This window comes from Ranitomeya imitator, chromosome 1, assembly GCF_032444005.1.
Source record: "Ranitomeya imitator isolate aRanImi1 chromosome 1, aRanImi1.pri, whole genome shotgun sequence".
NCBI classification, from domain to species: Eukaryota; Metazoa; Chordata; class Amphibia; order Anura; family Dendrobatidae; genus Ranitomeya; species Ranitomeya imitator.
In genome coordinates this window covers 836,312,356-836,338,853 of record NC_091282.1, presented here as the reverse complement: position 1 = coordinate 836,338,853, position 26,498 = coordinate 836,312,356, and the positions used below count along the sequence as shown (strand labels likewise).

The following is a 26,498-nucleotide window of genomic DNA, read 5'->3' as shown; positions in this document are numbered from 1 at the left end:
GGAAAAATACAAAACTGGGGGCTAAAAAATAATTTTTGTTGAAAAAACGATTTTTTATTTTTACGGTTCTGCATTATAAACTTCTGTGAAGCACTTGGTGGGTCAAAGTGCTCACCACACCTCTAGATAAGTTCCTTAGGGGGTCTACTTTCCAAAATGGTGTCACTTGTGGGGGGTTTCAATGTTTAGGCACATCATTGGCTCTCCAAACGCAACATGGCGTCCCATCTCAATTCCAGTCAATTTTGCATTGAAAATTCAGACGGCGCTCCTTCGCTTCCGAGCTCTGTCATGCGCCCAAACAGTGGTTTACCCCCACATGTCAGGTATCGGCGTACTCAGGACAAATTGTACAACAACTCTTGGGGTCCATTTTCTCCTGTTACCCTTGGTAAAATAAAACAAATTGGAGCTGAAGTAAATTTTTTGTGAAAAAAGGTTAAATGTTAATTTTTATTTAAACATTCCAAAAATTCCTGTGAAACACCTGAAGGGTTAATAAACTTCTTGAATGTGGTTTTGAGCACCTTGAGGGGTGCAGTTTTTAAAATGGTGTCACACTTGGGTATTTTCTATGATATAGACCCCTCAAAATGACTTCAAATGAGATGTGGTCCCTAAAAAAAAAATGGTGTTGTAAAAATGAGAAATTGCTGGTCAACTTTTAACCCTTATAACTCCCTAACAAAAAAAATGTTGGGTTCCAAAATTGTGCTGATGTAAAGTAGACATGTGGGAAATGTTACTTATTAAGTATTTTGTGTGACATATCTCTGTGATTTAATTGCATAAAAATTCAAAGTTGGAAAATTGCGAAATTTTCAAAATTTTTGCCAAATTTCCATTTTTTCCACAAATAAACGCAGGTAATATCAAATAAATTTTACCACTATCATGAAGTACAATATGTCTCGAAAAAACAATGTCAGAATCACCAGGATCGGTTGGAGCGTTCCAGAGATATAACCTCATAAAGGGACAGTGGTCAGAATTGTAAAAATTGGCCCGGTCCATAACGTGCAAACCAGCCTTGGGGGTAAAGTGGTTAATGAAGTCCCCTTTAGACTGTATAGTACATCAAAGAATCCCAGCAAGTGTACATGGGTTATAACTGGCCTCTATTCCTTCCAATCATTCAATTATTTTTCAGTAGGGTAAGGAAATAAATAAAATATAACTTTTAATCATTACCTTAAAATGTAGGCCAACCTACAACAATGCAAACAAGACATCAATGCAGACAAGACATAAAGTGCTTGTGCTCATGACAACCAGTGTTTATATAAAAAACGGTTTGGTCTCATCAATATAGTTTTCCGTGCTGGATGCACAACACATGAACAGGAAGGAAACAATAGTGGCAGGGGGAGATAAATGACCAATTCTTACCCTATAACTCCATGTCGTGCCCCTGCAATGCTCCCGCCCTCACAAGGGCAGTACCCAAGTATAGCCTGTTCAAGTTGTTGGCAGATATGCAAGAGGTACAGACTTATTTGTGTGCAGGAGGAGTTTACACTTTTCTGATAGTAGATGGTGGTGTTGTTACTGTTTTATGCTTAGTTGAATGTAATGCATATACTTGTTGTACTTTGGTTTCGCTTTCTCTCTGGTAAAAGGTCCTTCGGACTTCCTGTTATGCTGTATTAAGAAGCTGATGTATGTACCTCATGTTCTGTGAAGATAAAGTTGAATTACCCCGTATAATCTACTCTCACAAGTTTCTTCTGTGACCAAACTATGCAAAAGGTTATGGGCTCAGCATAGAAGACAAAAATGACTTGGTGAATGCAAAACAATACTTCAGAGCAATTCTCTCCAAACAAGTAAGACAAATAAGTTAAAGATGAGCAGCAGTTCAGAGCTGAGACTCACAGTAGCTAAGCTGAATAATGAGAACTATCAGCTATGGAAGTTTAAAGTGGAGATGTTATTGTCTAAAGATGATTTATGGGGGGTAATCACTACAGACAGATCCAATGATAATAATCAGACATGGGATAAGAATAACAGACAAGGAAGTGCTACTATCAGCTTATTAGTGGAGGATGATCAGTTAATCCACATAAGGAATGAGAATACAGCAAAGGGAATGTGGTAAGCATTGAGAAAGCTACATGAAAGATCCAGCTTAAATCACAAACTCATTGCAGGGGCATATAAACTCCCTGATGGAGGTGGTAACACAGCTGGGATCAGTTGGTTAAGACATTAAGGAAAGCCATATAGCAGCAATATTATTGTGCAGTTTACCAGATTCATACACTGCTATGATAAATGCTCTAGGGACAAGACCTGAAGCAGACATTACACTAGAGTTTGTAAAGACTAGACTTATAGATGAATATCATAGAAGGAAAAAGCAAACAAATGATTCCACTGAAAGGGATCATGAAAATGCTCTTAAAGCGGCAGACAAGAAGCCCCATAATACAGAGACAAGAGAATGTTTCAGATGTAAGAAAAAGGGACATTTAAAGAAATACTATACTATATGGAAATCAGAACAACAAAAATTACACCAAAAGGAGAATAAACAGAAAGTAAAAAGCACAATTTAAAAAACCCACATACGGATCGGATCACTGAAATGGTACATTTAAAGTAAGTGATAAAGAGTCATCGTCAGGCTGGTTTATTGACTCAGGAGCAACAAGTCACATGACTAGTGATAAAAACTTCTTTACTGAACTTGATGAAAATAAGAAGGAAGCAATTTATCTTGCAGATGGGAGTAAAATAACCACAGAAGGTATTGGACAAGGGAAGCTAATCTGTCCTGATAGATTTGGGCATAATTCAAAATGACTAGTACAGGATGTGCTATATGTTCATGGACTAAAAGGAGGACTGCTCTCCGTAAAGCCTCTGACAACCAAAGGACTTACTGTAAAATTCAAAGACAATAATTGTACAATCCTAGCGGGAGATGTGGTATTAATTAATGTCAAAGCAGGTGAACAATTATATCATCTAGACACATTAAAGGAACAGATGAAGTTATGTACACATGATCACAAGAATTGTATTCACATGTGGCTTAGATGTCTAGGACACAGACATCCTGAATGGCATTACAAAAGAAGAATTTGACAAAAAACCTATTGATATCTAATTGCTCAATTACCGTAAAATGTGAATGTTGTATAAAATCTAAAGCTACAATAGTATCTATACCTAAAGAGAGTAAGACAAAAAGCACAAGACCACTTGACTTGGTACACACTGATGTATGTAGACCCAGGAAAGTGATCACATGAGGAGGTCATAGATATATGGTGACCTTCATAGATGACTACTCAAGATACACAGTCATGTACTTGATAAAGAACAAAAGTGAAGTTTTTGAAAAATTAGAAGACTGTGTGACAAAGTCAAATAAGTTTCATATGAAGCAAATCATCATCAGAACTGATAATGGAGATGAAATTACAGGACACAAAATAGAAAACTACTTAAGACAGAATGGAATAGAGCATCAAAAAAGTGTTCTATACACACCTGAACATAACAGGTTAGCAGAAAGAAAAAACAGAACTCTGAATGAAATGATAAGATGTATGCTAACAGACTCCAAACTACCAGAGAAATACTGGGGTGAAGCAGCAATGACAGCTACTTATCTACAAAACAGACTTTTTTCAAGAAACGTGAAAAAAAAACCTGTAATGCAACTGCGGAGCAGATGCGCTCAGCCACCACCAGGGGGCGATGTTACAGGAAAATATGTTGCACTTACTGTGTAGCACTTCCGTGCAGAAGTGTAGGCCGCCACCAGGAGGCGGCAGAGTAGTCAGACAGGCTGAAGTCGGCAACTAACAGGGAGTTGAAATACCAGAGGTCACAGCAAAGCACGAGGCCAGAAACGAGCCAAAAGTCAGAGCCAGATGGGAGCGCGGTATCCAAAGCGTGAGACGGAAAGAGGAGTCAAGGTACAAGCCAGAGTGTGAAAAGCCAGTCAGGGAATTCAGTATCAGAGACAGAAAAAACAGAGGCGGAGTTCAAGCCGAGTCATACACTGTAGGGAAATCACCAAACATACACTGAGACAGGTGTAGGGAACAGGTCAGACACACATGGGAAGTCAGAGGCAGAAGGATCACTAGGGTATATGGATCAGCTGCTCTAGCCTGGAAGCATGAACTATCACTGACAAAAGCTACCTAAAATAGCACCAATAAATACCCACCCAAGAACCAAAGAGAGGCAGGAAAAGTTAACCCCTCCTTTTTTAACTCTTGTAAATCAAGGCATGGGCGAAACCACCATGTTTCTTTTTCACAAAAAAGAACCCAGCCGATACAGGGGACATGGAAGGATGAATGTGCCCTTTGCGAAGACTCTCAGAGATGTATTTCTTCATGGCCGTATGCTCGGGACCAGATAAATTATACAAACAGGCCTTGGGCAATTTAGCATCATAAACAAGATCAATGGTATAATCAAATGGGCAGTGTGGTGGCAAAACCTCAGCCACTTTTTCAGAGACTACATCCGTAAAGTCCTTCAGGTACTATGGAATACCCTCCAGACTGACGGATGACATAGACATAGTAGTAAGACAAGCTTCAGAACAATATCCCAGGATCCCTAGTGAATTATCGGGTTATGAAGTTGCAACCAAGGAAACGCCAACACCAGGCCAGCCGGGAGATTATCCAAGACAAAACATGAAATAGGCTCCTGGTGTAGGGCCCCCACCTTGAGGGTGAACTCTTGAGATATGAAATTAACCTTGTCCTTGGTGAGGGGTATAGAGTCAATGGCCATGATTTTAATAGGAGTCTCCAACCTAACTGTCCCTAACTTACAGCTGGCCATGAATTTATAGTCAATCAGGTTCATGGATGACCCACAGTCCACAAAGGCCAAAGTGGGAGTGAAGCAGTTCTCTACACCAAGTTCCACTTTTAACAGTACTTTAAGGAATGAGGAATATGGTACCTGTGAGTCTGGGCAACCTCCTGGGTAGTTACCCAGACTTAGGCGTTTCCCAACACCTTGGGAGTAGGAGGACAGGAGGGACAGTCCTTCTTCCAATGTCCTGGAGCAACGCAGTTAAAATAAAGTTTGCGTTTCCATTGACGTCTCCTCTCCCTTTCCTTGAAGGTGATGACCCCTACTTCCATGGGCTCAGCAGGTTGTGAAGGTTTCGGTTTAACTGGCAGGAAAGTAGCTTCCCGTTGAACGACTCATCTCTCCCATAACCTCCGATCCTTGTGAAAGGCCTGAGTCATGGCCTCTTCCAGAGAGCAGGGAAAAGGATGAAGAGCCAGAGCATCCTTTAAATGATCAGACAGTCCCCTCCGGAACTGACACTTGAGTGCCGAATCGTTCCCGGACACCTCCGGGGACCATCTCCGAAATTCCGAACAGTACCATTCGGCAGAGAGCTTTCCTTGCAAAAAACCCATAATAGTGTCCTCAGCCAATTTGACTTAGTCTGGTTCATCATAGATGAGGCCCAGAGCCTCAAAAAACTTATCAACAGACATTCTCTCAGGGGCGGTCAGGGGTAAGGAAAAAGCCCAAGACTGCGGACCCTCACTCAGTAAAGATATAATTATCCACACCCGCTGACTCTCATCCCCTGAAGATCAGGGTCTAAGAGAAAATAATAATCTGCAACCCTCCCTGAATGTGCGGAACTTGTCCCCCTCACCAGAGGTGTCAGGGAGTTTCACCAAAGGTTCAGGAGAGTGCAGAGACACGTAAGTCACCTCACTAGACTTACTAACAGAAGAGGTCCCCTGGCTTAACTTAACTGTCTCAGCCATCTCGCTCTGCACCTGCTTATGGGAAGTAACCAAGGCCCTGTGCTCCACAGATAATTCCTGCATCATCTGAGTAAGGTTAGCCACCTGGTCTGCCAAAGTACAGAGCGGATCCATATCAGAGAAAAAAAAGTGCGAACTCCCCTTTAAAATGTAGTTGGTCAGTGATAATGTAATGCAACTGCGGAGCAGTTCAGCTCAGCAACTACTAGGGGGCAATGTTACGAGATATAGGGTTGTACTTACTGTGTAGCACTTCGATGCAGAAGGGAAGGCCGCTACCAGGAGGCGGCAGAGTAGTTAGACAGGCCAAAGTCAGCAACAAAGAGGGAGATGAAGTACCAGAGGTCACAGCAAAGCATGAGGTCTGAGACGAGCCAAAAGTCAGAGCCAGATGGGAGCGCGGTATCCAAAACCTGAGACAGAAAGAGGAGTCAAGGCACAAGCCAGAGGGTCAAAAGCCAGTCTGGGAATGCAGTACCAGAGACAGAAAACCCGGAGGCGGAGTTCAGATTTCAAGATGAGCCATATACTATAGAGAAATCACCAAACATACACTGAGTCAGGGATAGGGAACAGGTCAGACACACACGGGAAGTCAGAGGCAGAAGGATCACTAGGGTATATGGATCAGCTGCTCTAGCCTGGAAGCATGGACTATTACTGTCAAAGGCTACCTAAAATAGCACCAATAAATAGCCACCCATGAAACAAAGAGAGGCAGGAAAAGTTAACCCCTCCATGACCAGGCCCGGGGAAAGAGAAACAAGAAGCAAACCCCGTCCTAGATCATGACAAAACCCATATGAACTGGGCAAGGTAAGAAACCAAATGTAAATCATTTAAGAGTTTTTCGTTGCAAAGTTTTTGTGTTTTTTTAAGAAGAAAACACTCCAAACTTCAAAACAGAGCCATTGAAGGAATATTTGTCGGATGCAGTGACAATTGCAAAGGATACGGAATCCTGGATCCCAAGACAGACAGAATCACAATGTAACATTCATTGAAGATCTAAATGATAACATAATGACATCACTGGAAACGAAAGATGAGAGAAATGACAGTGATATATCTGCAGAAACATCTGATGATAAAAAAGTAGAAATTGATCAAAATCAAAAAAGGAAAGTCAAGAGATACAGCTCCTTACAGACACAGAACCAAGATGCTCAATAAGAGAAAACAAGGGAAGACCACCTAAACATCTTTCATACAAGGCAAGTACAAATAAAATGTATGAACCTACATTTTGGGAGGACATATCTCAACTTTCAGAAGAAGAGGCCAACAAATGGATAACGGCCGCAGAAACTGAAATAAAATTCATGCATGATTCAAAGATATGGACACTGACAGGACTGACAAAAGGAAAAAAAGGCTATAGGATGTAAATGGGTTTTTAAAGTAAAATACCAAGCAGATGGCACAGGTGATCGATACAGAGCAAGATTCGTAGCTAAAAGCTATTCTCAGAAATATGGAGATGACTATGATGAGACATTTGCTCCAGTTGTCAAACACACCACAATCAGAACTTTGTTAGCAGTTGCAGCAATGAAACAAATGCAGTTGAAACATCTGGATGTAAAGGCAGCATTTCTGAATGGAGACTTAACGGAAGACATTTACATGGAACAACGCCTAGGATTCAAGGATAAGAGGAAACCAAACATGGTTTGTAAGCTACAGAAAAGTATACAGTACAGACCAAAAGTTTGGACACACTTTCTCATTTAAAGATTTTTCTGTATTTTCATGACTATGAAAATTGTACGTTCACACTGAATGCATCAAAACTATGAATTAACACATGTGGAATTATATACTTAACAGAAAAGTGTGAAACAACTGAAATTATGTCTTATGTTCTAGGTTCTTCAAAGTAGCCACCTTTTGCTTTGATGACTGCTTTGCACACTCTTGGCATTCTCTTGATGAGCTTCAAGAGGTAGTCACCGGGAATCGTCTTCCAACAATCTTGAAGCAGTTCCCAGAGATGCTTAGCACTTGTTGCCCCTTTTTCCTTCACTCTGCAGTCCAGCTCACCCCAAACCATCTCGATTGGGTTCAGGTCTGGTGACTGTGGAGGCCAGGTCATCTGGCGTAGCACCCCATCATTCTCCTTCTTGTTCAAATAGCCCTTACACAGCCTGGAGGTGTGTTTGGGGTCATTGTCCTGTTGAAAAATAAATAATGGTCCAACTAAACACGAATCGGATGGAATAGCATGCCGCTGCAAGATGCTGTGTGTGAGATCTTTTGGAACACCTGGAGTGGACCTGCAGATCCACGACAATGAACCTCCCAAGGGTGAACTGACCAGGTAGACCACCCCTTATACAGGGAGCGTTAGGGGCAGACCCAAGGGAGACTATTGCTGCAGAAGCTGGAACCCGGAGACAAGTATTAGTAAGTACAAAATAAAGAAGCTGGGCGTAGGATGGACACAGTGGGGTAAGATGAAGTACAGTTTGATAAGAGCTGAGTACAGGTGAGACCAATGGAGCACTGGGAAGGGGAAGACACAAAGGAAGCAGGACAGGACAGAGACACCAGACTAACAGAGTACGGAGCGTACACTGGGAAGGCTGGACTGGATGAGGAGACAAGGAAGCCTGGGAAAGGCAGAGAAGCTGAACTGGCTGGCCAGTGCGGAGACTCGGAACAGGCAGTGCAAAGACAAAGGTGGACCTGAGTCACAGAAGCACAAATGACAGACAGGCAAGAAGCAGAGGATGGAATAGCCTTAAATACATGGAGTGCTGAAAGACTTCTGGGTCACAGTCCTCCAGGATCACAGAGAGAAGATGCAGAGCGCTTGTAAATCAGAAAGAGGAAGTGCTGTAGTGGGCGGTGCGCACGTGCACCCGACGAGAACCAGGGAGCGGAGAAGAATAAAGGAGAGGACGCATGCCTGCAGGAGGAGCGCACTGCAGCGGGTAAGTATGAGCGGGGTGAGCGGTGGTAGTCCCGGCAGCAGGCACGGCCGCAGAAGGAGTGACCATGACACTTAATAACTCCTGGAGCTATAAGGTGGCGAACAAACAAATTGTACGGCGCAGTGTGTTTATTCGGCACACGGTGTGTGTTGCTGGTGGCAAAATACACAAATAACCAAACAGTATTGGGGCAAAAAACATTAACATTTATTTAAAAAAAAAAAAATTAACTGCGCCGGCTTGGGGTAGAGTGACGGAACTGGGGGGTGTGTAGCTGTGAGGCCTGGCTAATTGAAGATGACGCAGGGGTTGCAGGAGAAGGGGCAATTAAAGTAGTGGGGTCAGGGAGTTCAGGGATGGTGCCAGAGGCATGGGAAGGCAGAGACGCACTGGAAGGGCGAGACAAACCTGACATCACAGACACATTGGGAGGTGAGGGGGGAGGGATAGCGATAGTCCGCTGTTTCTTTTTCTCTTTCCCTTTTGGGATCAGTGCTGTGGTCTGGGGAGCCTCGGTGGGCTCATTTCTTGTGGCCTGGTCATGGTGGCCGACCTGTCAGGGTCCGTGTGCCGCAGCTGCATGGTTGTGGTGGGGAAGGCCATGTGTTGTGAATTCTGCTCTTGGGCTCCCTCCGGTGGCTGTAAGTAGCACTTTTGTGAGTTCTGCTCTTGGGCTCCCTCTTGTGGCTTCGAGTGGTATGGCTGCTCCTTGGAGTTGGCTGTCAGCAGCTGCCTCCACTGATCGTCTCTTCTGCTCGGCTATTTAGGCCTGGCTCTTTCCTTCAGCCAGTGCCACTTGTAAATGGTTCCTGGTTGGATTCACATCTCTTTGGATTTCCCTGGTATCCTGACCAGTTCAGCAAAGCTAAGTTTTTGCTTGCTCTTTTCTGTCCATAGTTTGTGGACTTATCCGTTCTGTGCTTTCTTTGTTTATCCAGCTTATCAGTATGAATTAATTCTGTCTAGCTGGAAGCTCTGGGAAGCAGATCTACCCTCCACACCTTTAGTCAGGTGTGGAGATTTTTGTAAACTCTGCGTGGATTTTTTGTAGTGTTTTATACTGACCGCACAGTATTCCATCCTGTCCTATCTATTTAGCTAGACTGGCCTCCTGTGCTCATCCTGGTTTCATTCTGTGTATGTCTTTTCCCTCTCCACTCACAGTCATTATTTGTGGGGGGCTAATCTATCCTTTGGGGATTTTCTCTGAGGCAAGATAGCTCTCCTGCTTCTATCTTTAGGGGTAGTTAGATCTTAGGCTGTGACGAGGTGCCTAGGGAGAGTTAGGAGCATCCCACGGCTACTTCTAGTGTTGTGTTGAGCTTAGGGACTGCGGTCAGTACAGTTACCACGCACTTCAGAGCTCGTTCCATGTTGCTTCTGGACCACCGCATCATAACAGCCATGCCAGGGTCCTGCTGCTGCATGGTGGTGGTGGGGAAGGCCATGCCAGGGTCCTGCTGCTGCTGCATGGTGGTGGTGGTGAAGGCCATGCCAGGGTCCGGGTGCTGCTGCTTCCTGGTTGTGTTGAAAGCAATTCCAGAGTCCGGGTGCTGCTGCTGCATGCTGGTGGTGAAAAGCATGCCAGGATTCGGGTGCTGCTGCAGCTGGGACCTGGTGATGATGGCCGACCTGTCTTGATCCAGGTGCTGCTGCATGGTGGCGGCAGTGGAGGATGTCCAAGCAGGAGCAGCAGTTGAGATGGTGGTGGCGGTGGGCTGTCCAACAACACTCGGCATGGTGGTGGTGCTGTAGTGGTGTCCGGCAGTGCTTGGAATGGTGGTGGCCGTGTAGTGGTATGTAGCAGAGCTCAGCATTGAGGTCAAGCGTGACAGTGTTGGCACAGGTGGAAATGCCACCACTGGCTGCTGAAAATACCGAGTCTGCTGCATAGCCTGCACGTAAGCAGCATTGCAGGCCTGCATGACACTAAGCTGGAGATCAGGAGTAAGGTGTTCCAACATGCCCTTTTCTATTTGATTAAAAAAATGAGGTGCTGGCCTCTGGAGGTCGGTTTCACTTGATCAAGACTTCTGGTGACATCCTGGATAAGTGTATTTATATGCTTTAAGCCACTATCCAGTCTGTCTCCCATCGCCTTGAGTCCATTATGAAAGACCGAGCTCAAGTGCAAAAACTTGGGCATGAGTGACCTGCCCGAGGCCCTCTGCCGCTGTCAGGAAGAGCCCCAAAAAAGAGACAGAGGACTGGGACAGGGGAACACCTGATGGACCAGCTTCCTGGTCTCCAGTCTGTGTTGCAGGCCCACTTGCTGCAGCGCTGCTGGATGGCTGGGACAGGTCCGTGGCTGTTTGATGAAGGACCGCTCCAGAACCAGGGTCAAGAGTGCTGCTCCAGGTGCTGTGAACAAAAAAATTTTTTAGTACCAAACATTTACAATAGTAAAAGCGCCAACTCCTGTGGAATAGAAAAATACAGATCAGGCAATACAACACAATCTAATACACCACAAAAAATACTTATGTTCTCTGTTCAAGAATCGGTTTAAAAAATGCCAGCATGCGGTGATATTTATATTTTTTGATCCTTGCTCCAGAACCACTGGGAACCTGGCTTTCTTGACGGAGGTCCTTGTTGAAGCGATCCTTCATTGAACGCCAATGTGTTCTGACTTTGAGCACTGTTGAAAGATAAAAATTATGGTTAGACAATGCACTTTTGGCCGTGATCACACAACTGTGTGTGATGAGAGAAACTCTCAGGAGTTTCTCTCATCACACACAGTTGTGTGATCCTGGATAAGGTCACTGCTGCATCACACCACATTGCAATACTTACAAAATGCATTGCGGACCCAAGTTGGGGCATTGTCCCAGCCATCCCACATCACTTGGGCCACCTCATTCCATAGCTGCCGGATCGTCACGTTGTCCGAGTGCTGCGGAACCTGGGTGTCCCACATCGGGACTCGCTCATGGACCAGGGAGATGAGGATATCGTTATCAATGAGGTCCTCATCCCATTCTGCAACCTAGAAATTAAATAAAAACATTAATGTTTGAGACATTAACATAAGGAAAAAAGAGAAAACAACAGAGACAGAAAACAGGCAAGATTATTCAAAGTCAAGAAAAAAAAGGAGTCAAGAAGAAAAAGGTAAAGAAAGAGCAAAGTAAAGAAATGAACAGTCCAGAATAGTCCAGTCAGGATACATTAAACAGAGGAAAATCAGTCAAGTATACTTACATGCCGCCTTGCCACACGACCGTGTCCACGCTGCTCCTTTTCAGCCTCTGCTGCAGTTGAAGAACTGCTCTGAAAATTAAAAGAAAAAAAAATTTGTCACGTGTAGATGTGACAGAGAATACTTACCAATCTGAAGAGGTGAATACTCACTTCACTGTCATTTCCACCTTGTTCAGGCCCAAGACGCTCCTCAGAAGAAGACGATGACACTCTGATGCATGCAGCAAGAAAAAAAAGACAGAAATTATTAGGACACATAGAGAGAGAAAAAATAAAATACAGACATTGGCTTTGATACTCACATTGTTCAAAGTGTAGATTCCTCCCAGGTTCTTTCAAGCGTCTGATCTGCCCCCTCCCTTTTTTTGATCAGTTTGTATGTGGGGGTGGCTAATCAGTGTCTCGACAGGTTTTCCTGTGTTAAAACGCATGCATTTACAAACACAAACAAATGCATGTGCTTGTGAACGCATGCGTTCTCATAGACTGTAATGCTTTTTTTTGCTGCATTCCTTCCGCTAACAACCGCATACGTTTCGAGGCGGCAAATTGACGCCTCTGAAATTACAACATGTAGCGTTTACCATGCCAAGCCGCAGACAACGAAATGACGCATGCGTCATCAAACGCAGCAAAATGCATACAATCGCTGGCACCTGCGTCCCTAATGTTAAGTATAGGAATACACGACGCATGCGGAAAATTGTGGCATAAACGCTGCGGACACAACCGCAAATGTGAAACCAGCCTTAGATTTTCAAATGTGAACTTTTGGATGGAGCAAAAATATGAGTACCAAATGATTAGATACTGAAATGTGGAGTGCTTTCTGGAGCACAGTATTACAAGAAACAAATTATATTATCAAGTGTAGACTCCTCAAGCACAATATTAGCAGCACAAGAGTTATGTGCTGAAATCTGCCCTGGTGTCACACACAATGAGCAAATACAATAGATCTGCTAGAATATCGATTTCACAGCTACACAGTATCCTATGTATCTGAGCTAGCTGACTGACAATCAACCGCCTACATAACTTTCTGACAATCCAGTAGCAGTACCTGCCTCTCTATGCTGCTACACTGACAAAATGGCACCAAAACAACATGTCCTCTTTTTATATGGAGAGAGACCTTTGATTTCAGTAGCCAATGTCACAAGCCCTTGTGTCTGGACATTGTGGATGGCTTCTGCACCCTGATTGGCTGCTGGGATCTCCACACATAAATTTTAGGGCAAAAAAACAGTCTGCTGCTCCTCTTACCTCTCCACACCCTCTCCCCTCATCAAACACGTACCCCCATGCCCCCCGCTCATCATACGGCACCTCTATCCTAGCAAAGTCATAACAAAAGCATTAGTGGAAACACAATGATTTATCGAACTGTAACTGAATTTTGTTGACTTTGAGAAAAAATGCTCGGGTCACCAAACACAAAGCCAAATGTGTTACGTTCGTGCCGAATTTGAGATTGGCAAACATTTTCCGAAAAGTTCACACATCTCTAGTACAGACAGTTTATGCCACATGTCTAGCTTGGATACCCAGTAGTTGAAAGGCATATAGGAATCACGGAGCATTCTGGTACATTCGGCAAGGCCCTCCTTCAGCATCTTCCAAAACTTTTCCCTATTTGTCAGAGTACCCCACGCATCAGGTCCAAGGCTATGGGATGGTCTGAGAGAACTGTCCCAGACCTTTGATAGTGTGTCTTCCTTGTTTCTACTCCTTGGTTGTCCAAGGAACTATGACCTCTGACACCAGCATTGTAGATTGGAATTTTTTTTACTGATTCTTCAACTAGGACGTTCTGGTACTGCAACATTTTATTAGACCTATGTGCCACAGGAAGGTGACATGAAAAGTTGTGTGGGTCTAGAAGGGTGACCAACCAGTAATTAGTGTTGGATAAAATGCATACAACGCGAGGGCCATGGGAAAGGCAGCGGAACATAAACTCAGCTATATGTGCCAGACTGCCAACAGCCAAGACTTACCTGTCCCCACCAACAGGACAACTGTTCATCTCCTCCTCATCCTCGTTCTCCTCCTCATCCTCCCTCTGCTCCTCGTCTTCAGGCCATCCACGCTATACAGACGAAATAAAGGTGGAGTAGACAGTACAGCATGTAGTGCAGGCAACCAGCTCTTGTTCCTCCTCCTCCTCATTATCACCCAATCCGAATTGAGAAAATGAGATGAGGTTGGCCTTTATATTTTCTTGCTCCATCTCAACTTGCTCCGCCTGCAATACCTCCTCTTTGTGAGCTGCGAGCGTTTCAGTAGACAGAGAAGTAGGATGGGTACGCTGATTATGGCATCATCACCACTCACAATCTTGGTCGAGTCCTCAAAGTTTTGGAGAACTGCACATATGTCAGACATCCATGCCCACTCATCAGCTCTTACGTACGGAGGCTGACTGGAATACCGTTGGGCATGCTGCAGCTGGTATTCAACTACTGGCCTCGGCTGCTCATAAACCCTTGCCAACATATGTAACGTTGAGTTCCAATGCTTGGTGACATCGCACACCAGTTGGTGAGCTGGAAGTTGCAAACACTGTTGCAGCACTGCCATGGCACTGGCAGCTGTAGCCAACTTGCGGAAATGGGCACACACGTGGCACACCTTCACAAGTAGCTCAGGCAGATCTGGGTATGTTTTGAGAAACCTCTGAACCACTAAGTTGAGCACGTGGGCAATTTGTTGGGCAATTTCTCCTGAGTACATCAATACCTCCCATGTGGGGGTAAACCACTGTTTGGGCGCACGGGAGGGCTAGGAAGGGAAGGAGTGCCATTTGATTTTTTGAATGGAAAATTAGCTCCAATCGTTAGCGGACATGTCGCGTATTGAAAGTACTGTATGTAGTGTATGTCAGGTTGGTATGGGGTGTAGTGTACATCAGGTTTGTGTGTGTTGTGTAGTATACACAACACACACACACCAACCTGACACTACGTCAGGCTGGTGTGTGTGGTGTAGTGTACATCAGGTTGGTGTGTGGTGTAGTGTACTTCAGGTTGGTGTGTGTGGTCTAGTATACACCACACACACCAACCTGACATACACTATACCACACACCAACCTGACTTACACAACGCCACTCACACCAACCTGACACGCTACGTCAGGTTGGTGTGCGTGGTGTAGTGTACATCAGGTTGATGTGTGGTGTAGTGTACGTCAGGTTGGGGTGTGGTGTCGTATAGTGTACGTCAGGTTGGGGTGTGTGTGGTGTGGTGACAGGATGGGGCCGTCAGGCACAGGGGGGTAGAAGAGGAGCAAATGGAGCCGGCAGCAGCTGGTGATAAAGGAGTGCAGGGGGTGATCAGAGGGCAGGGGGTGATCAGGGGGGGGCAGGGGGTGATGGGGAGGCAGGGTGTGATTAGGGGGGCCGGGGAGGTGATCACCAGGGGAGGATAGAGCTGTCAGGCATGGGGGGGGGGCACGAGGGGAGCAGAGGACGAGCTGCAGATGGAGCCGGCAGCAGGTAATTAGGGGGTGATCGGGGGGGATCAAGGGGCAGGGGGTGACCAGGGGGCTGGAGGTGATTAGGGGTGATCACTGGAGAGGGTGATCACCAGGGGAGAAGGGGCTGACAGGGGCAGGGGGGTAGGAAAGGCGAAAATGGAGCCGGCAGCAGCAAGTGATAAAGGGGGCAGGGGGGTGATCAGGGGTGATCACTGAAGAGGGTAATCATCAGGGGAGGAGGGGCTGCCAGACGCGGGGAGGCAGAAGAGGAGCAGAGTACCAGCTACAGATGGAACCGGCAGAAGCAGGTGATCAGAAAGCAGGGGGTGATCAGGGGGCAAGGTGTAATCAGGGGGGCTGGGGGTGATTGGGGTGATCACTGGGGGGTGATCACCAGGGGAGGATGGAACTGTCTGGCACAGTGGGCGCAGGAGAGGAGCAAATGGAGCCGGCAGCAGGTGATAAAAGGAGTGCAGGGGGTGATCGGGGGGGCAAGGGGTGATCACCAGGGGAGGATGGAGCTGTTAAGCACAGGGGGGGACACAAGGGGAGCAGAGGACGAGCTGTAGATGGAGCAGGCAGCAGGTAATCAGGGGGTGATAAGGGGGGCGATCAGGGGGGCAGGGGGTGGCCAGGGGTGATTGGGGTGATCACTGGGGGGGTGATCACCAGGGGAGGATGGAGCTGTCAGGTGCAGGGGGGATAGGAGAGGAGAAAATGGAGCCGGCAGCAGCAAGTGATAAAGGGGGACAGGGGGTGATCAGGGGGCAGAAGGAGATCAGGGGGGCAGAGGGTGATCAGTGGGGGCAGGGGGTGATTAGGGGTGATCACTGAAGAGGGTGATCACCAGGGGAGGAGGGGCTGACAGGTGTAGGGGGCGGTAGGAGAGGAGAAAATAAAGCAGCAGGTGATAAAAGGGGGCAGGGGGTGATCACCCAAGCAAGGGGTGATCAGGGGGGGCAGGGGGGAGTGAGCGGAGGTTGGGGGGAGTGGAGGACAGGAGAGGGGAGGTACCTGTCCTCAACAGTACAGCAGCGGTGGTGCTGGCAGTGGAAGTGGGGGAGATGGAGGCGGCGCTGTGAAGAGGTGTGCAGCGGCGGCGGCGATCGCGGTGTCTGGGGGGCAGGTGAGCAGTCAGGCACCTCGCTCCTCAGCTTCCACGGATGGGGTGAAGCTGAGGAGCGAGGCAGACATTGTTTTTCTCCTCCCCTCCACATCTGATTGGAGCGCTACCGTCACATGGACGCTAGCTCCAATCAGATCTGAGTGGGGTGACAAAAAAGTCACCAGGGGTGATCGTAGCCCCAGGTATAAGTCCCCCTGCACCTGCGGGTCGGGTGAGCTTTTATTAACCCCGGTCACCCGACCCGCAGTAACACAATCCTTCTGTGACACATCATATACGTCACAGGTCGGATTGGCACCGACTTTCATGACGCATAAGCTGTGTCACAGGTCAGGAAGGGGTTAAAGGCACAAAAATGAAAAGTTTGAAAATTGAAAAATTGAAATTTTTTTTCCAAGTTTCCATTTCTTTCATAAATAAACGCAAGTCATTGCAAAGAAATTTTTACCATTGTCAGGCAGTACAATATGTCAAGAAAAATCATTATCAGAATCAGTGGAATCCGTTGAGGCGTTCCAGAGTTATAACCTCATAAAGTGACAGTGGTCAGAATTATAAAAATTAGCTTGGTTGTTAAGGTCAAAATCAGTCACTAAGGGGTTAAGAACAGAAAATAATCCTCTACTTAACAGTGTTGCATGTTACTCATTGCTAAATCTGCTGTCTGCGATGCTAGAGCATCTGAGTTTGAATTCCACAGAAGACCACGCATAGGAGGGGTTGTCAATTACTGGACATGGCATTACTAGTAGTGATGAGCGAGTATACTCGTGGCTCGGGTGGTCTCCGAGTATTTATGACTGCTCGGAGATTTAGTTTTCATGGGCTGCAGCTGAATGATTTACAGCTACTAGCCAGCTTGAATGGGGATTCCCAAGCAACCAGGCAACCCCACATGTACTCAGGCTGGCTAGTAGCTGTAAATCATTCAGCTGCGGTGATGAAAACTAAATCTCCGAACATTAACAAATACAGGTCCTTCTCAAAAAATTAGCATATAGTGTTAAATTTCATTATTTACCATAATGTAATGATTACAATTAAACTTTCATATATTATAGATTCATTATCCACCAACTGAAATTTGTCAGGTCTTTTATTGTTTTAATACTGATGATTTTGGCATACAACTCCTGATAACCCAAAAAACCTGTCTCAATAAATTAGCATATCAAGAAAAGGTTCTCTAAACGACCTATTACCCTAATCTTCTGAATCAACTAATTAACTCTAAACACATGCAAAAGATACCTGAGGCTTTTATAAACTCCCTGCCTGGTTCATTACTCAAAACCCCCATCATGGGTAAGACCAGCGACCTGACAGATGTCAAGAAGGCCATCATTGACACCCTCAAGCAAGAGGGTAAGACCCAGAAAGAAATTTCTCAACAAATAGGCTGTTCCCAGAGTGCTGTATCAAGGCACCTCAATGGTAAGTCTGTTGGAAGGAAACAATGTGGCAGAAAACGCTGTACAATGAGAAGAGGAGACCGGACCCTGAGGAAGATTGTGGAGAAGGACCGATTCCAGACCTTGGGGAACCTGAGGAAGCAGTGGACTGAGTCTGGTGTGGAAACATCCAGAGCCACCGTGCACAGGCGTGTGCAGGCAATGGGCTACAGGTGCCGCATTCCCCAGGTAAAGCCACTTTTGAACCATAAACAGCGGCAGAGGCGCCTGACCTGGGCTACAGAGAAGCAGCACTGGACTGTTGCTAAGTGGTCCCAAGTACTTTTTTCTGATGAAAGCAAATTTTGCATGTCATTCGGAAATCAAGGTGCCAGAGTCTGGAGGAAGACTGGGGAGAAGGAAATGCCAAAATGCCTGAAGTCCAGTGTCAAGTACCCACAGTCAGTGATGGTGTGGGGTGCCATGTCAGCTGCTGGTGTTGGTCCACTGTGTTTCATCAAGGGCAGGGTCAATGCAGCTAGCTATCAGGAGATTTTGGAGCACTTCATGCTTCCATCGGCTGAAATGCTTTATGGAGATGAAGATTTCATTTTTCAGCACGACCTGGCACCTGCTCACAGTGCCAAAACCACTGGTAAATGGTTTACTGACCATGGTATTACTGTGCTCAATTGGCCTGCCAACTCTCCTGACCTGAACCCCATAGAGAATCTGTGGGATATTGTGAAGAGAAAGTTGAGAGACGCAAGACCCAACACTCTGGATGAGCTTAAGGCCGCTATTGAAGCATCCTGGGCCTCCATAACATCTCAGCAGTGTCACAGGCTGATTGCCTCCATGCCACGCCGCATTGAAGCAGTCATTTCTGCCAAAGGATTCCCGACCAAGTATTAAATGCATAACTGAACATTATTATTTGATGGTTTTTTTGTTTGTTATTAAAAAACACTTTTATTTGATTGGATGGGTGAAATATGCTAATTTATTGAGACAGGTTTTTTGGGTTATCAGGAGTTGTATGCCAAAATCATCAGTATTAAAACAATAAAAGACCTGACAAATTTCAGTTGGTGGATAATGAATCTATAATATATGAAAGTTTAATTGTAATCATTACATTATGGTAAATAATGAAATTTAACACTATATGCTAATTTTTTGAGAAGGACCTGTACTCGGAGACCACCCGAGCGTGCTCGGGAAAACCTGAGCAACGAGTATACTCGCTCATCACTAATTACTAGACAACTGCTTAATCATTGCAAGGCCTCACTTCAAATAAAAACAATAGATACATACCTCCCAGAACAGTGCTGCTATTCATGGTGGGTTTCGTGACATTGTGGTGTCACGGGAGGGTAGCAACTGATCAGTGGTAGCTTATCAATATTCTGTTAGAGCAGATGTCCACTTTGACTAAATAGTAATGATTGCAGCTGCTGATTGGCTGCAGTAGTCCAGTAGTCCTGCAACACAATGGAAATTAATTCAGATATTTGTAAAAAATAAAAATCTGGCCTGTCGCCATTTTCCAAGACCCATAATGTATGTATTTTTCTGTTGAGTTAGCTGTGTGAGGGTTTGCTTTTTCTGTGCACACTATTCTGGCAATGTGATTACATTTCTCTTTAATGACATCTACTGTATACGTTAGTTCATTTTATGTTTTGCTATATCAAACTGTTATGGACACGACAATACCAAATGTTTATGTTTTTAATGTAGGAAAAGAGGGGTGATTCAAATGTTGTTATGATTATTATTTTTTTTTTTTTTTTTACTTTTTTGTGTAAATTTTCACTTTATTTTTTGCTAAATATGAATTATGGTTATTGATTCTTCTTATTCTCAATTCTATACTGAGCACATTGCCCCATTCAGTACAGAATTGAGAATAAGAACAATCAATAACCCTAATTCATACTTAACATTTTTTAGTCCTCAAAGGGGAATTAATCACGTATAGTATCTGTCACAATATTGCAGTGTGTGTAATAAAAATCTTTATATCCTATTAAGATTGAGCACAGGTTGGGCTTCACTGGAGTACCAAGATGGCCCTCTTGGCCATGATAATCCATCGGTGACCATGTCAATGTTAGGCTGATGGGAGCCAGTGTGGGTTAGCACCTCAACTCTGCCATAAAATGCTGCTGTCAGAAATTACTGTATAAGCAGTATTTAAATACTTTGCAGCGATCAGAGCTAAGCTCTGGCTGCTGCCATTAGAGACAGATGTCGGCTATGTAATCTAGCCAGAAACAGCCTTGTTTGAAGAGAGTTCAGCTCATGAGAAATAACATACATCATTGTGGGTTAAGGGGTTAAGAAGCACAAATAATTCACTACAGATAAAGTTATCTAAAAGACTGATACTGGGAGGCCATTTTCCTCAGTTGGAGGAGTAAGGGTACCGTCACACTATAACATTTCGATCGCTACGACGGTACGATTTGTGACGTTCCAGCGATATCGTTACGATATCGCTGTGTCTGACACGCAGCAGCGATCAGGGATCCTGCTGAGAATCGTACGTCGTAGCAGATCGTTTAGAACTTTCTTTCATCGCTGGATCTCCCGCTGTCATCGCTAGATCGGTGTGTGTGACACCGATCTAGCGATCTAGCGATGCGATCCAGCGATGCGTTCGCTTGTAACCAGGGTAAACATCGGGTAACTAAGCGCAGGACCGCGCTTAGTTACCCGATGTTTACCCTGGTTACAAGCGTTAAACTAAAAAAAACAAACAGCACATACTTACATTCTGGTGTCCGTCAGGTCCCTTGCCGTCTGCTTCCAGCACTGTGACTGCCGGCCGTAAAGTGAAAGCAGAGCACAGCGGCTGTACTTTCACTTTACGGCCGGCAGTCACAGTGCGGGAAGCAGAGACTGCAAGGGACCTGACGGACACCAGAATGTAAGTATGTGCTGTTTTTTTTTTTTTAGTTTAACGCTTGTAACCAGGGTAAACATCGGGTAACTAAGCGCGGTCCTCGGCATCGTTGGTCGCTGGAGAGCTGTCTGTGTGACAGCTCCCCAGCGACCACACTACGATTTACCTACGATCACGGCCAGGTCATATCGCTGGTCGTGATCATAGGTAAATCGTATAGTGTGACGGTACCCTAAGCAGAAAGAACACACCAGTGTCCTGATTGAGTAACATGGATTAGCTCTGGGCCCTCCTCTCCCACAGACTGTTTTGCAGCTTAACCGGCCACATGTTCTGCATATCTGTCCCTGGTCCACCATAGTGGACAGTTGTGCTCAAAGGTTTACATACAGTGGGGAAAAAAAGTATTTAGTCAGCCAAACCAAAGTTCTCCCACTTTAAAAAGATGATACAGGCCTCTAATTGACATCATCGGTAGACTACAACTATGAGAGTCAAAATGAGAAAACAAATCCAGAAAATCACCTTGTCTGATTTGGCAATATTTATGTGGTAAATTATGGTGGAAAATAAGTATTTGGTCACCTAAAAACATGCAAGATTTCTGGCTCTCACAAACCTGTAACTTTAAGAGGCTCCTCTGTCCTCCACTCATTACCTATAGTAATGGCACCTGTTTGAACCTGTTAACAATATAAAAGACACATGTCCACAATGTCAAACAGTCACACTCCAAACTCCACTATGGTGAAGTCCAAAGAGCTGTCGAAGGACACCAGAAACAAAATTGTAGCCCTTCACCAGGCTGGGAAGAATGAATCTGCAATAGGCAAGCAGCTTGGTATGATAAAATAAACTGTGGGAGCAATAATAAGAAAATGGAAGACATACATGACATAGGGTATACGTGAGTTCCGTGACCTGGAAAAAATTACCCCAACCCCCTTAAACAGATCTCTTAACAATCTAAAGAATAAACTTCTAACGTACTCAAAACAGCAGACGGAGACATATGTTGGATTTAATTGGCCACAGCAGCCATTTTATTAAATAAAAGATAACAGAACTTTTATGACAACCCAGAATAGGAGGGGCGGTCCTCGAAGCCCCAAAGTTATAAAAAACTCAGTATCCCAAAAACTCCACAATGTTCAGCCCAGGATGAGTCTTACCCCCAGCCGTAAAGCACCAGCTCAGGGATAGATAACAACCAATCCTGGTCCACCGAACCCACCCCCATGCCAGGGGTCCATAAATCCACCTCACGCAGAATAACCGTACCGCGCCTTGTTAAATTCTCTCATGGGGTGTCCAGGACCTCTCAAGATCCCCACCCCATTGAACCACGATTTACCATTTCCACCGACTTCGAGGACCTCCACCCCCGCCAACTGCCGTGACAATACCCTGACAGCATTCACATAACAAAATAAATACATTTAGACGCCTCTTAAAACAATACTCCAAAAGCCCACATATGCCGACTTCACCCCCCCCATTACCCTAACCAAAAAAGGGAGGGTGGGCGGGAGATTCCTCACTTGTCACGCAGGCACCTAAAATGGATGCCTGCGTGAGGAGCGTGCCCCTTTTTATGTGCCCCCTCCCCACAGTCCCCTAGTTCCACCCCTTATTTTCAAAAAATGCCCCTAAAGCCACCCCTCAAGTTCCCAGTTAACCCCTTACCACCGTATCCCTTCTAACTGCTCCAGCTCCCCAGGTCCCACGTAACCCCGTCATGGCGGCCTCCCTTTACGTGCCGTGGGCCCCCAGTACAGCCTTTCTAGACCACTGATAATCTCCCTCGATCTGGGGCTCCACGCAAGATCTCTCCCCATGGGGTCACAATGATCACAAGAACGGTGAGCAAAAATTCTAGAACCACATGAGAGGACCTAGTGAATGACATGCATAGAGCTGGGATCAGCTACCATCAGTAACACACTACGCCGCCAGGGACTCAGATCCTGCAGTGTCAGACTTGTCCCCCTGCTTAAGCCAGTACATGTCCAGGCCCGTCTGAAGTTTGCTAGAGAGCATTTGGATTATCCAGAAGAGTATTGGGAGAATGTCATATGGTCTGATGAAACCAAAATAGAACTGTTTGGTAGATACAAAACTTGTGTTTGAAGGAGACAGAATGCTGAGTTGCATCCAAATAACACCATACCTACTGTAAGGCATGGGGGTGGCAACATCATGCTTTGAGGCTGTTTCTCTGCAAAGGGACCAGAATGACTGATCCGTGTACATGAAAGAATGAATGGGGCCATGCATCATGAGATTTTGAGTGCAAATCTCCTTCCATCAGCAAGGGCATTAAAGATGAAACATGGATGGGTCTCTCAGCATGATAATGATCCCAAGCACACCACCACAGCAATGAAGGAGTGGCTTTGTAAGAAGCATATGAAGGTCCTGGAGAGGCCTAGCCAGTCTCCAGATCTCAACCCCATAGAAAACCTTGCAAGGGAGTTGAATGTCCGTGTTGCCCAGCGACAAAACATTACTGCTCTAGAGGAGATATGCATGAAGGAATGGGCCAACATACCACCAACAGTGTGTGCCAATCTTGTGAAGAGTTACAGAAAATGTTTGACCTCTGTCATTGCCAACAAAGGATATAAAACAAAATATTGAGATGAACTTTTGTTAATGATTTTCTGGATTTGTTTTCTCATTTTGACTCTCATAGTTGTGGTCTACCTATGATGTCAATTACAGGCCTGTCTCATCTTTTTAAGTGGGAGAACTTGCACAATTGGTGGCTGACTAAATACTTTTTTCACCACTGTACCTCGGCAGAATTTTTGATTTCTTGGCCTTTTTTCAGAGATTATGAATGATAACACCATGGTTAGTGGTTGGGTGAAGGCATTTATTACTACTACTGTTTTCTCTTTTTAAATCATAATGACAACCCAAAACATCCAAATGACCTTGATCAAAAGTTCACATACCCTCATGATGTTGGCCTGATAACATGCACAGAAGTTGACACAAATGGGTTTGAATGGCTACTAAAGGTAACATCCTCACCTGTGAACTGTTTGCTTGTAATCAGTGTTTGTGCATAAAAGCTGAGTGAGTTTCTGGGATCCAGACAGACTCTTTCATTCAACCACTGACGTTTCTGTATTGTGAGTCATGGGGAAAGCAAAAGAATTGTCAATGGATCTACGGGAAAAGGTAGTTGAACTGTATAAAACAGGAAAGGGATACAAAAAGATATCCAAGGAATTGATAATGCCAGTTAGCAGTGTTCAAACTGTGATTAACAAATGGAAAATCAGGGGCTCTGTAGAAACAAAACCACAGTCAGGTAGATCAACAAAAATGTCATCCACAACTGTCAGGAAAAGTGTTCAGGATGCAAAGAAAAACCCACAAATAACATCACCTGAAATGCAGGACTCTCTGAAAACTAGCAATGTGGCTGGTTGTAGATGCACAATAAGCAGGCATTTGAAGGAAAATGGGCTGCATGGTCGAGTTGCCAAAAGAAAGCCATTACTGCCAAATGCTACAAATTATCTAGCCTGCAATATGCAAAACAGCACAGAGACAAGCCTCAAAACTTCTGGAACAAGGTAATTTGGAATGATCAGACCAAAATTGAACTTTTTGGCCACAACCATAAATGTTACATTTGAAGAGAGGTCAACAAGGTCTATGATGAAAGGAACACCATTCCTACTGTAAAGCATGGAGTTGGATCGCTGAAGTTTTGGGGATGTGTGAGCTACAAAGGCACAGGAAACGTGGTCAAAGTTGAAGGAAACATGAATGCAGCATGTTATCAGCAAATTCTGGAGGCAAATTTGCACTCATCAACCCGGAAGCTGCGAATGGGACGTACTTGGACAATCCAATATGACAGCGATCCAAAACACAAGGCCAAGTCGACCTGCCATTGGCTGCAGAAGAATATAGTGAAGGTTCTGGGGTGGCCATCTCAGTCTCGTCACCTCAATATCATTGAGCCACTCTGGGGAGATCTCAAGCACGCAGTTCATGCTACACACCCCAAGAATTTACAGGAACTGGAGGCTTTTGCCAAGAATAGTGGGCAGCTTTACCATCTGAGGAAATAAAGAACCTCATCCACAACTACCACAAAAGACTTCAAGAGGGGGCAATACACGGTATTAAGAAATGGGGTATGTGAACTTTTGATCAGGGTCATTTGGATGTTTTGGGTTGTCATTATGATTTAAAAAGAAAAAACACAGTAGTTTGACAATAAATGTCTTCACCCAACCACTATCCATGAGTAGAGAAAAAGTTTTGGTCTTATTCATATTCTCTGAAAAAAGGCCAAGAAAGCAAAAATTCTGCTGGGGTATGTCAACTTTTGAGCACAACTATAAGTTGTAGATGTGCTGCCTTTACATTTTGGGTAATGATTGTTACAAAAAATCTGACAAACACCATTTCATGTCTTTTTTTCTGCTCTCCTAGGGAAACAAATCTCAAGTTTAAGCAAGCATTAATGGTTACACATGATCAGCTGTGCACTACTGAAGGCCTGGCGGCATTTGATGGTGAGTATAGTTGGTATTTAGACCATTTATCTCTCCAAATAAAATATGACTGTGGGTATTATTCATATAGAAGTATGAAGCATATAGCATTAGCTGTAATGGGAATCTGTCACCAGGTTTTTGCTAACTCATCTGAGAACTCAATTTTGTAGGGACAGAGACCCTGATTCCAGGGAAGTGTCACTTACTGAGCTGTTTGCTGTCATTTTGGTAAAATCCCTGCTTTTTCTGCTGCAGATTTCAGAGTTTTCTTAATACTGAGCTCTGTATAACCCCACCCAAAGATTGAAAGCTTTCTACCCATGTTCAACATGCATTGAAAGCTGACAAATAGAGTCGGGAGTGAGGTTATACAGAGCTCATGAATATGCTTGACTACCTGGTAGCAGATTTATTAATTCTCTAGAGATAATCACCTTGTGATAAAACCGTGATATTATCAAAACTACAGCAAGGAGCCCAGTAAGAGACACATCACACAATCAGGGTCTCTGACCCTACGCTATGCCGCTTTGCTGATTAGGTGACAGAATCCCTTTAATAGCAATGCATTAATAAGCCACTCCATGATGTTCTTTCCCAGTCTTATATGGCAATTAATAATTGCACTTGTGCACAATATATGCTAGGCTGATATCTGCCTTCATAACTTCTCTTAGGCTGGTTTCACACTTCCTGATATTTCCGGTATAGAAAAAACAGTACAGGAGATGTCAGTGTCCATATGTGAAATACTTGTGGCATGTGTGGCAACCGGGCATCGCCCCTGTGCCCCATCAGTACCACACGTACCGGCGCCTGGGAAGCAGTGGTACAGTTAGCGCTGTTCCCCGGCGCCGGGTGCTGAAGACAGCTCTCATCATTCTCCCGTGCTCTCCCAACGAATGAGGCTTTACTATATTCTTTGACTCCTGCAGACCTGTGTGAAATTATGTATATATATATATATATAAGTCCGGTAAAGGGGTTATTTAGTTCTTCTCACTTCTGAATTAGATGAGGAGAGGCACTTTTGGCTGAATGGGATAGTTCTTCATGTCTATTTCAATTATGATGCATACATGATACTGACAGAAGGAGTTGCTTTGGTAACTTTCCATCAGTCAAGCAGCAGCATTTCTAC

General features: G+C 44.8%; 1 protein-coding gene across 1 annotated transcript in view; it reads left to right on the top strand.

The window, feature by feature from the left end:
• Positions 1-26,498, top strand: part of ATP8B3 (ATPase phospholipid transporting 8B3) — a 652,733-nt gene that overhangs the window by 247,734 nt on the left and 378,501 nt on the right. The window contains exon 8 of the mRNA XM_069740644.1: positions 25,293-25,375. Coding sequence (XP_069596745.1) covers positions 25,293-25,375 — 83 coding nt within the window. The remainder of the gene's footprint in view (positions 1-25,292; positions 25,376-26,498) is intronic.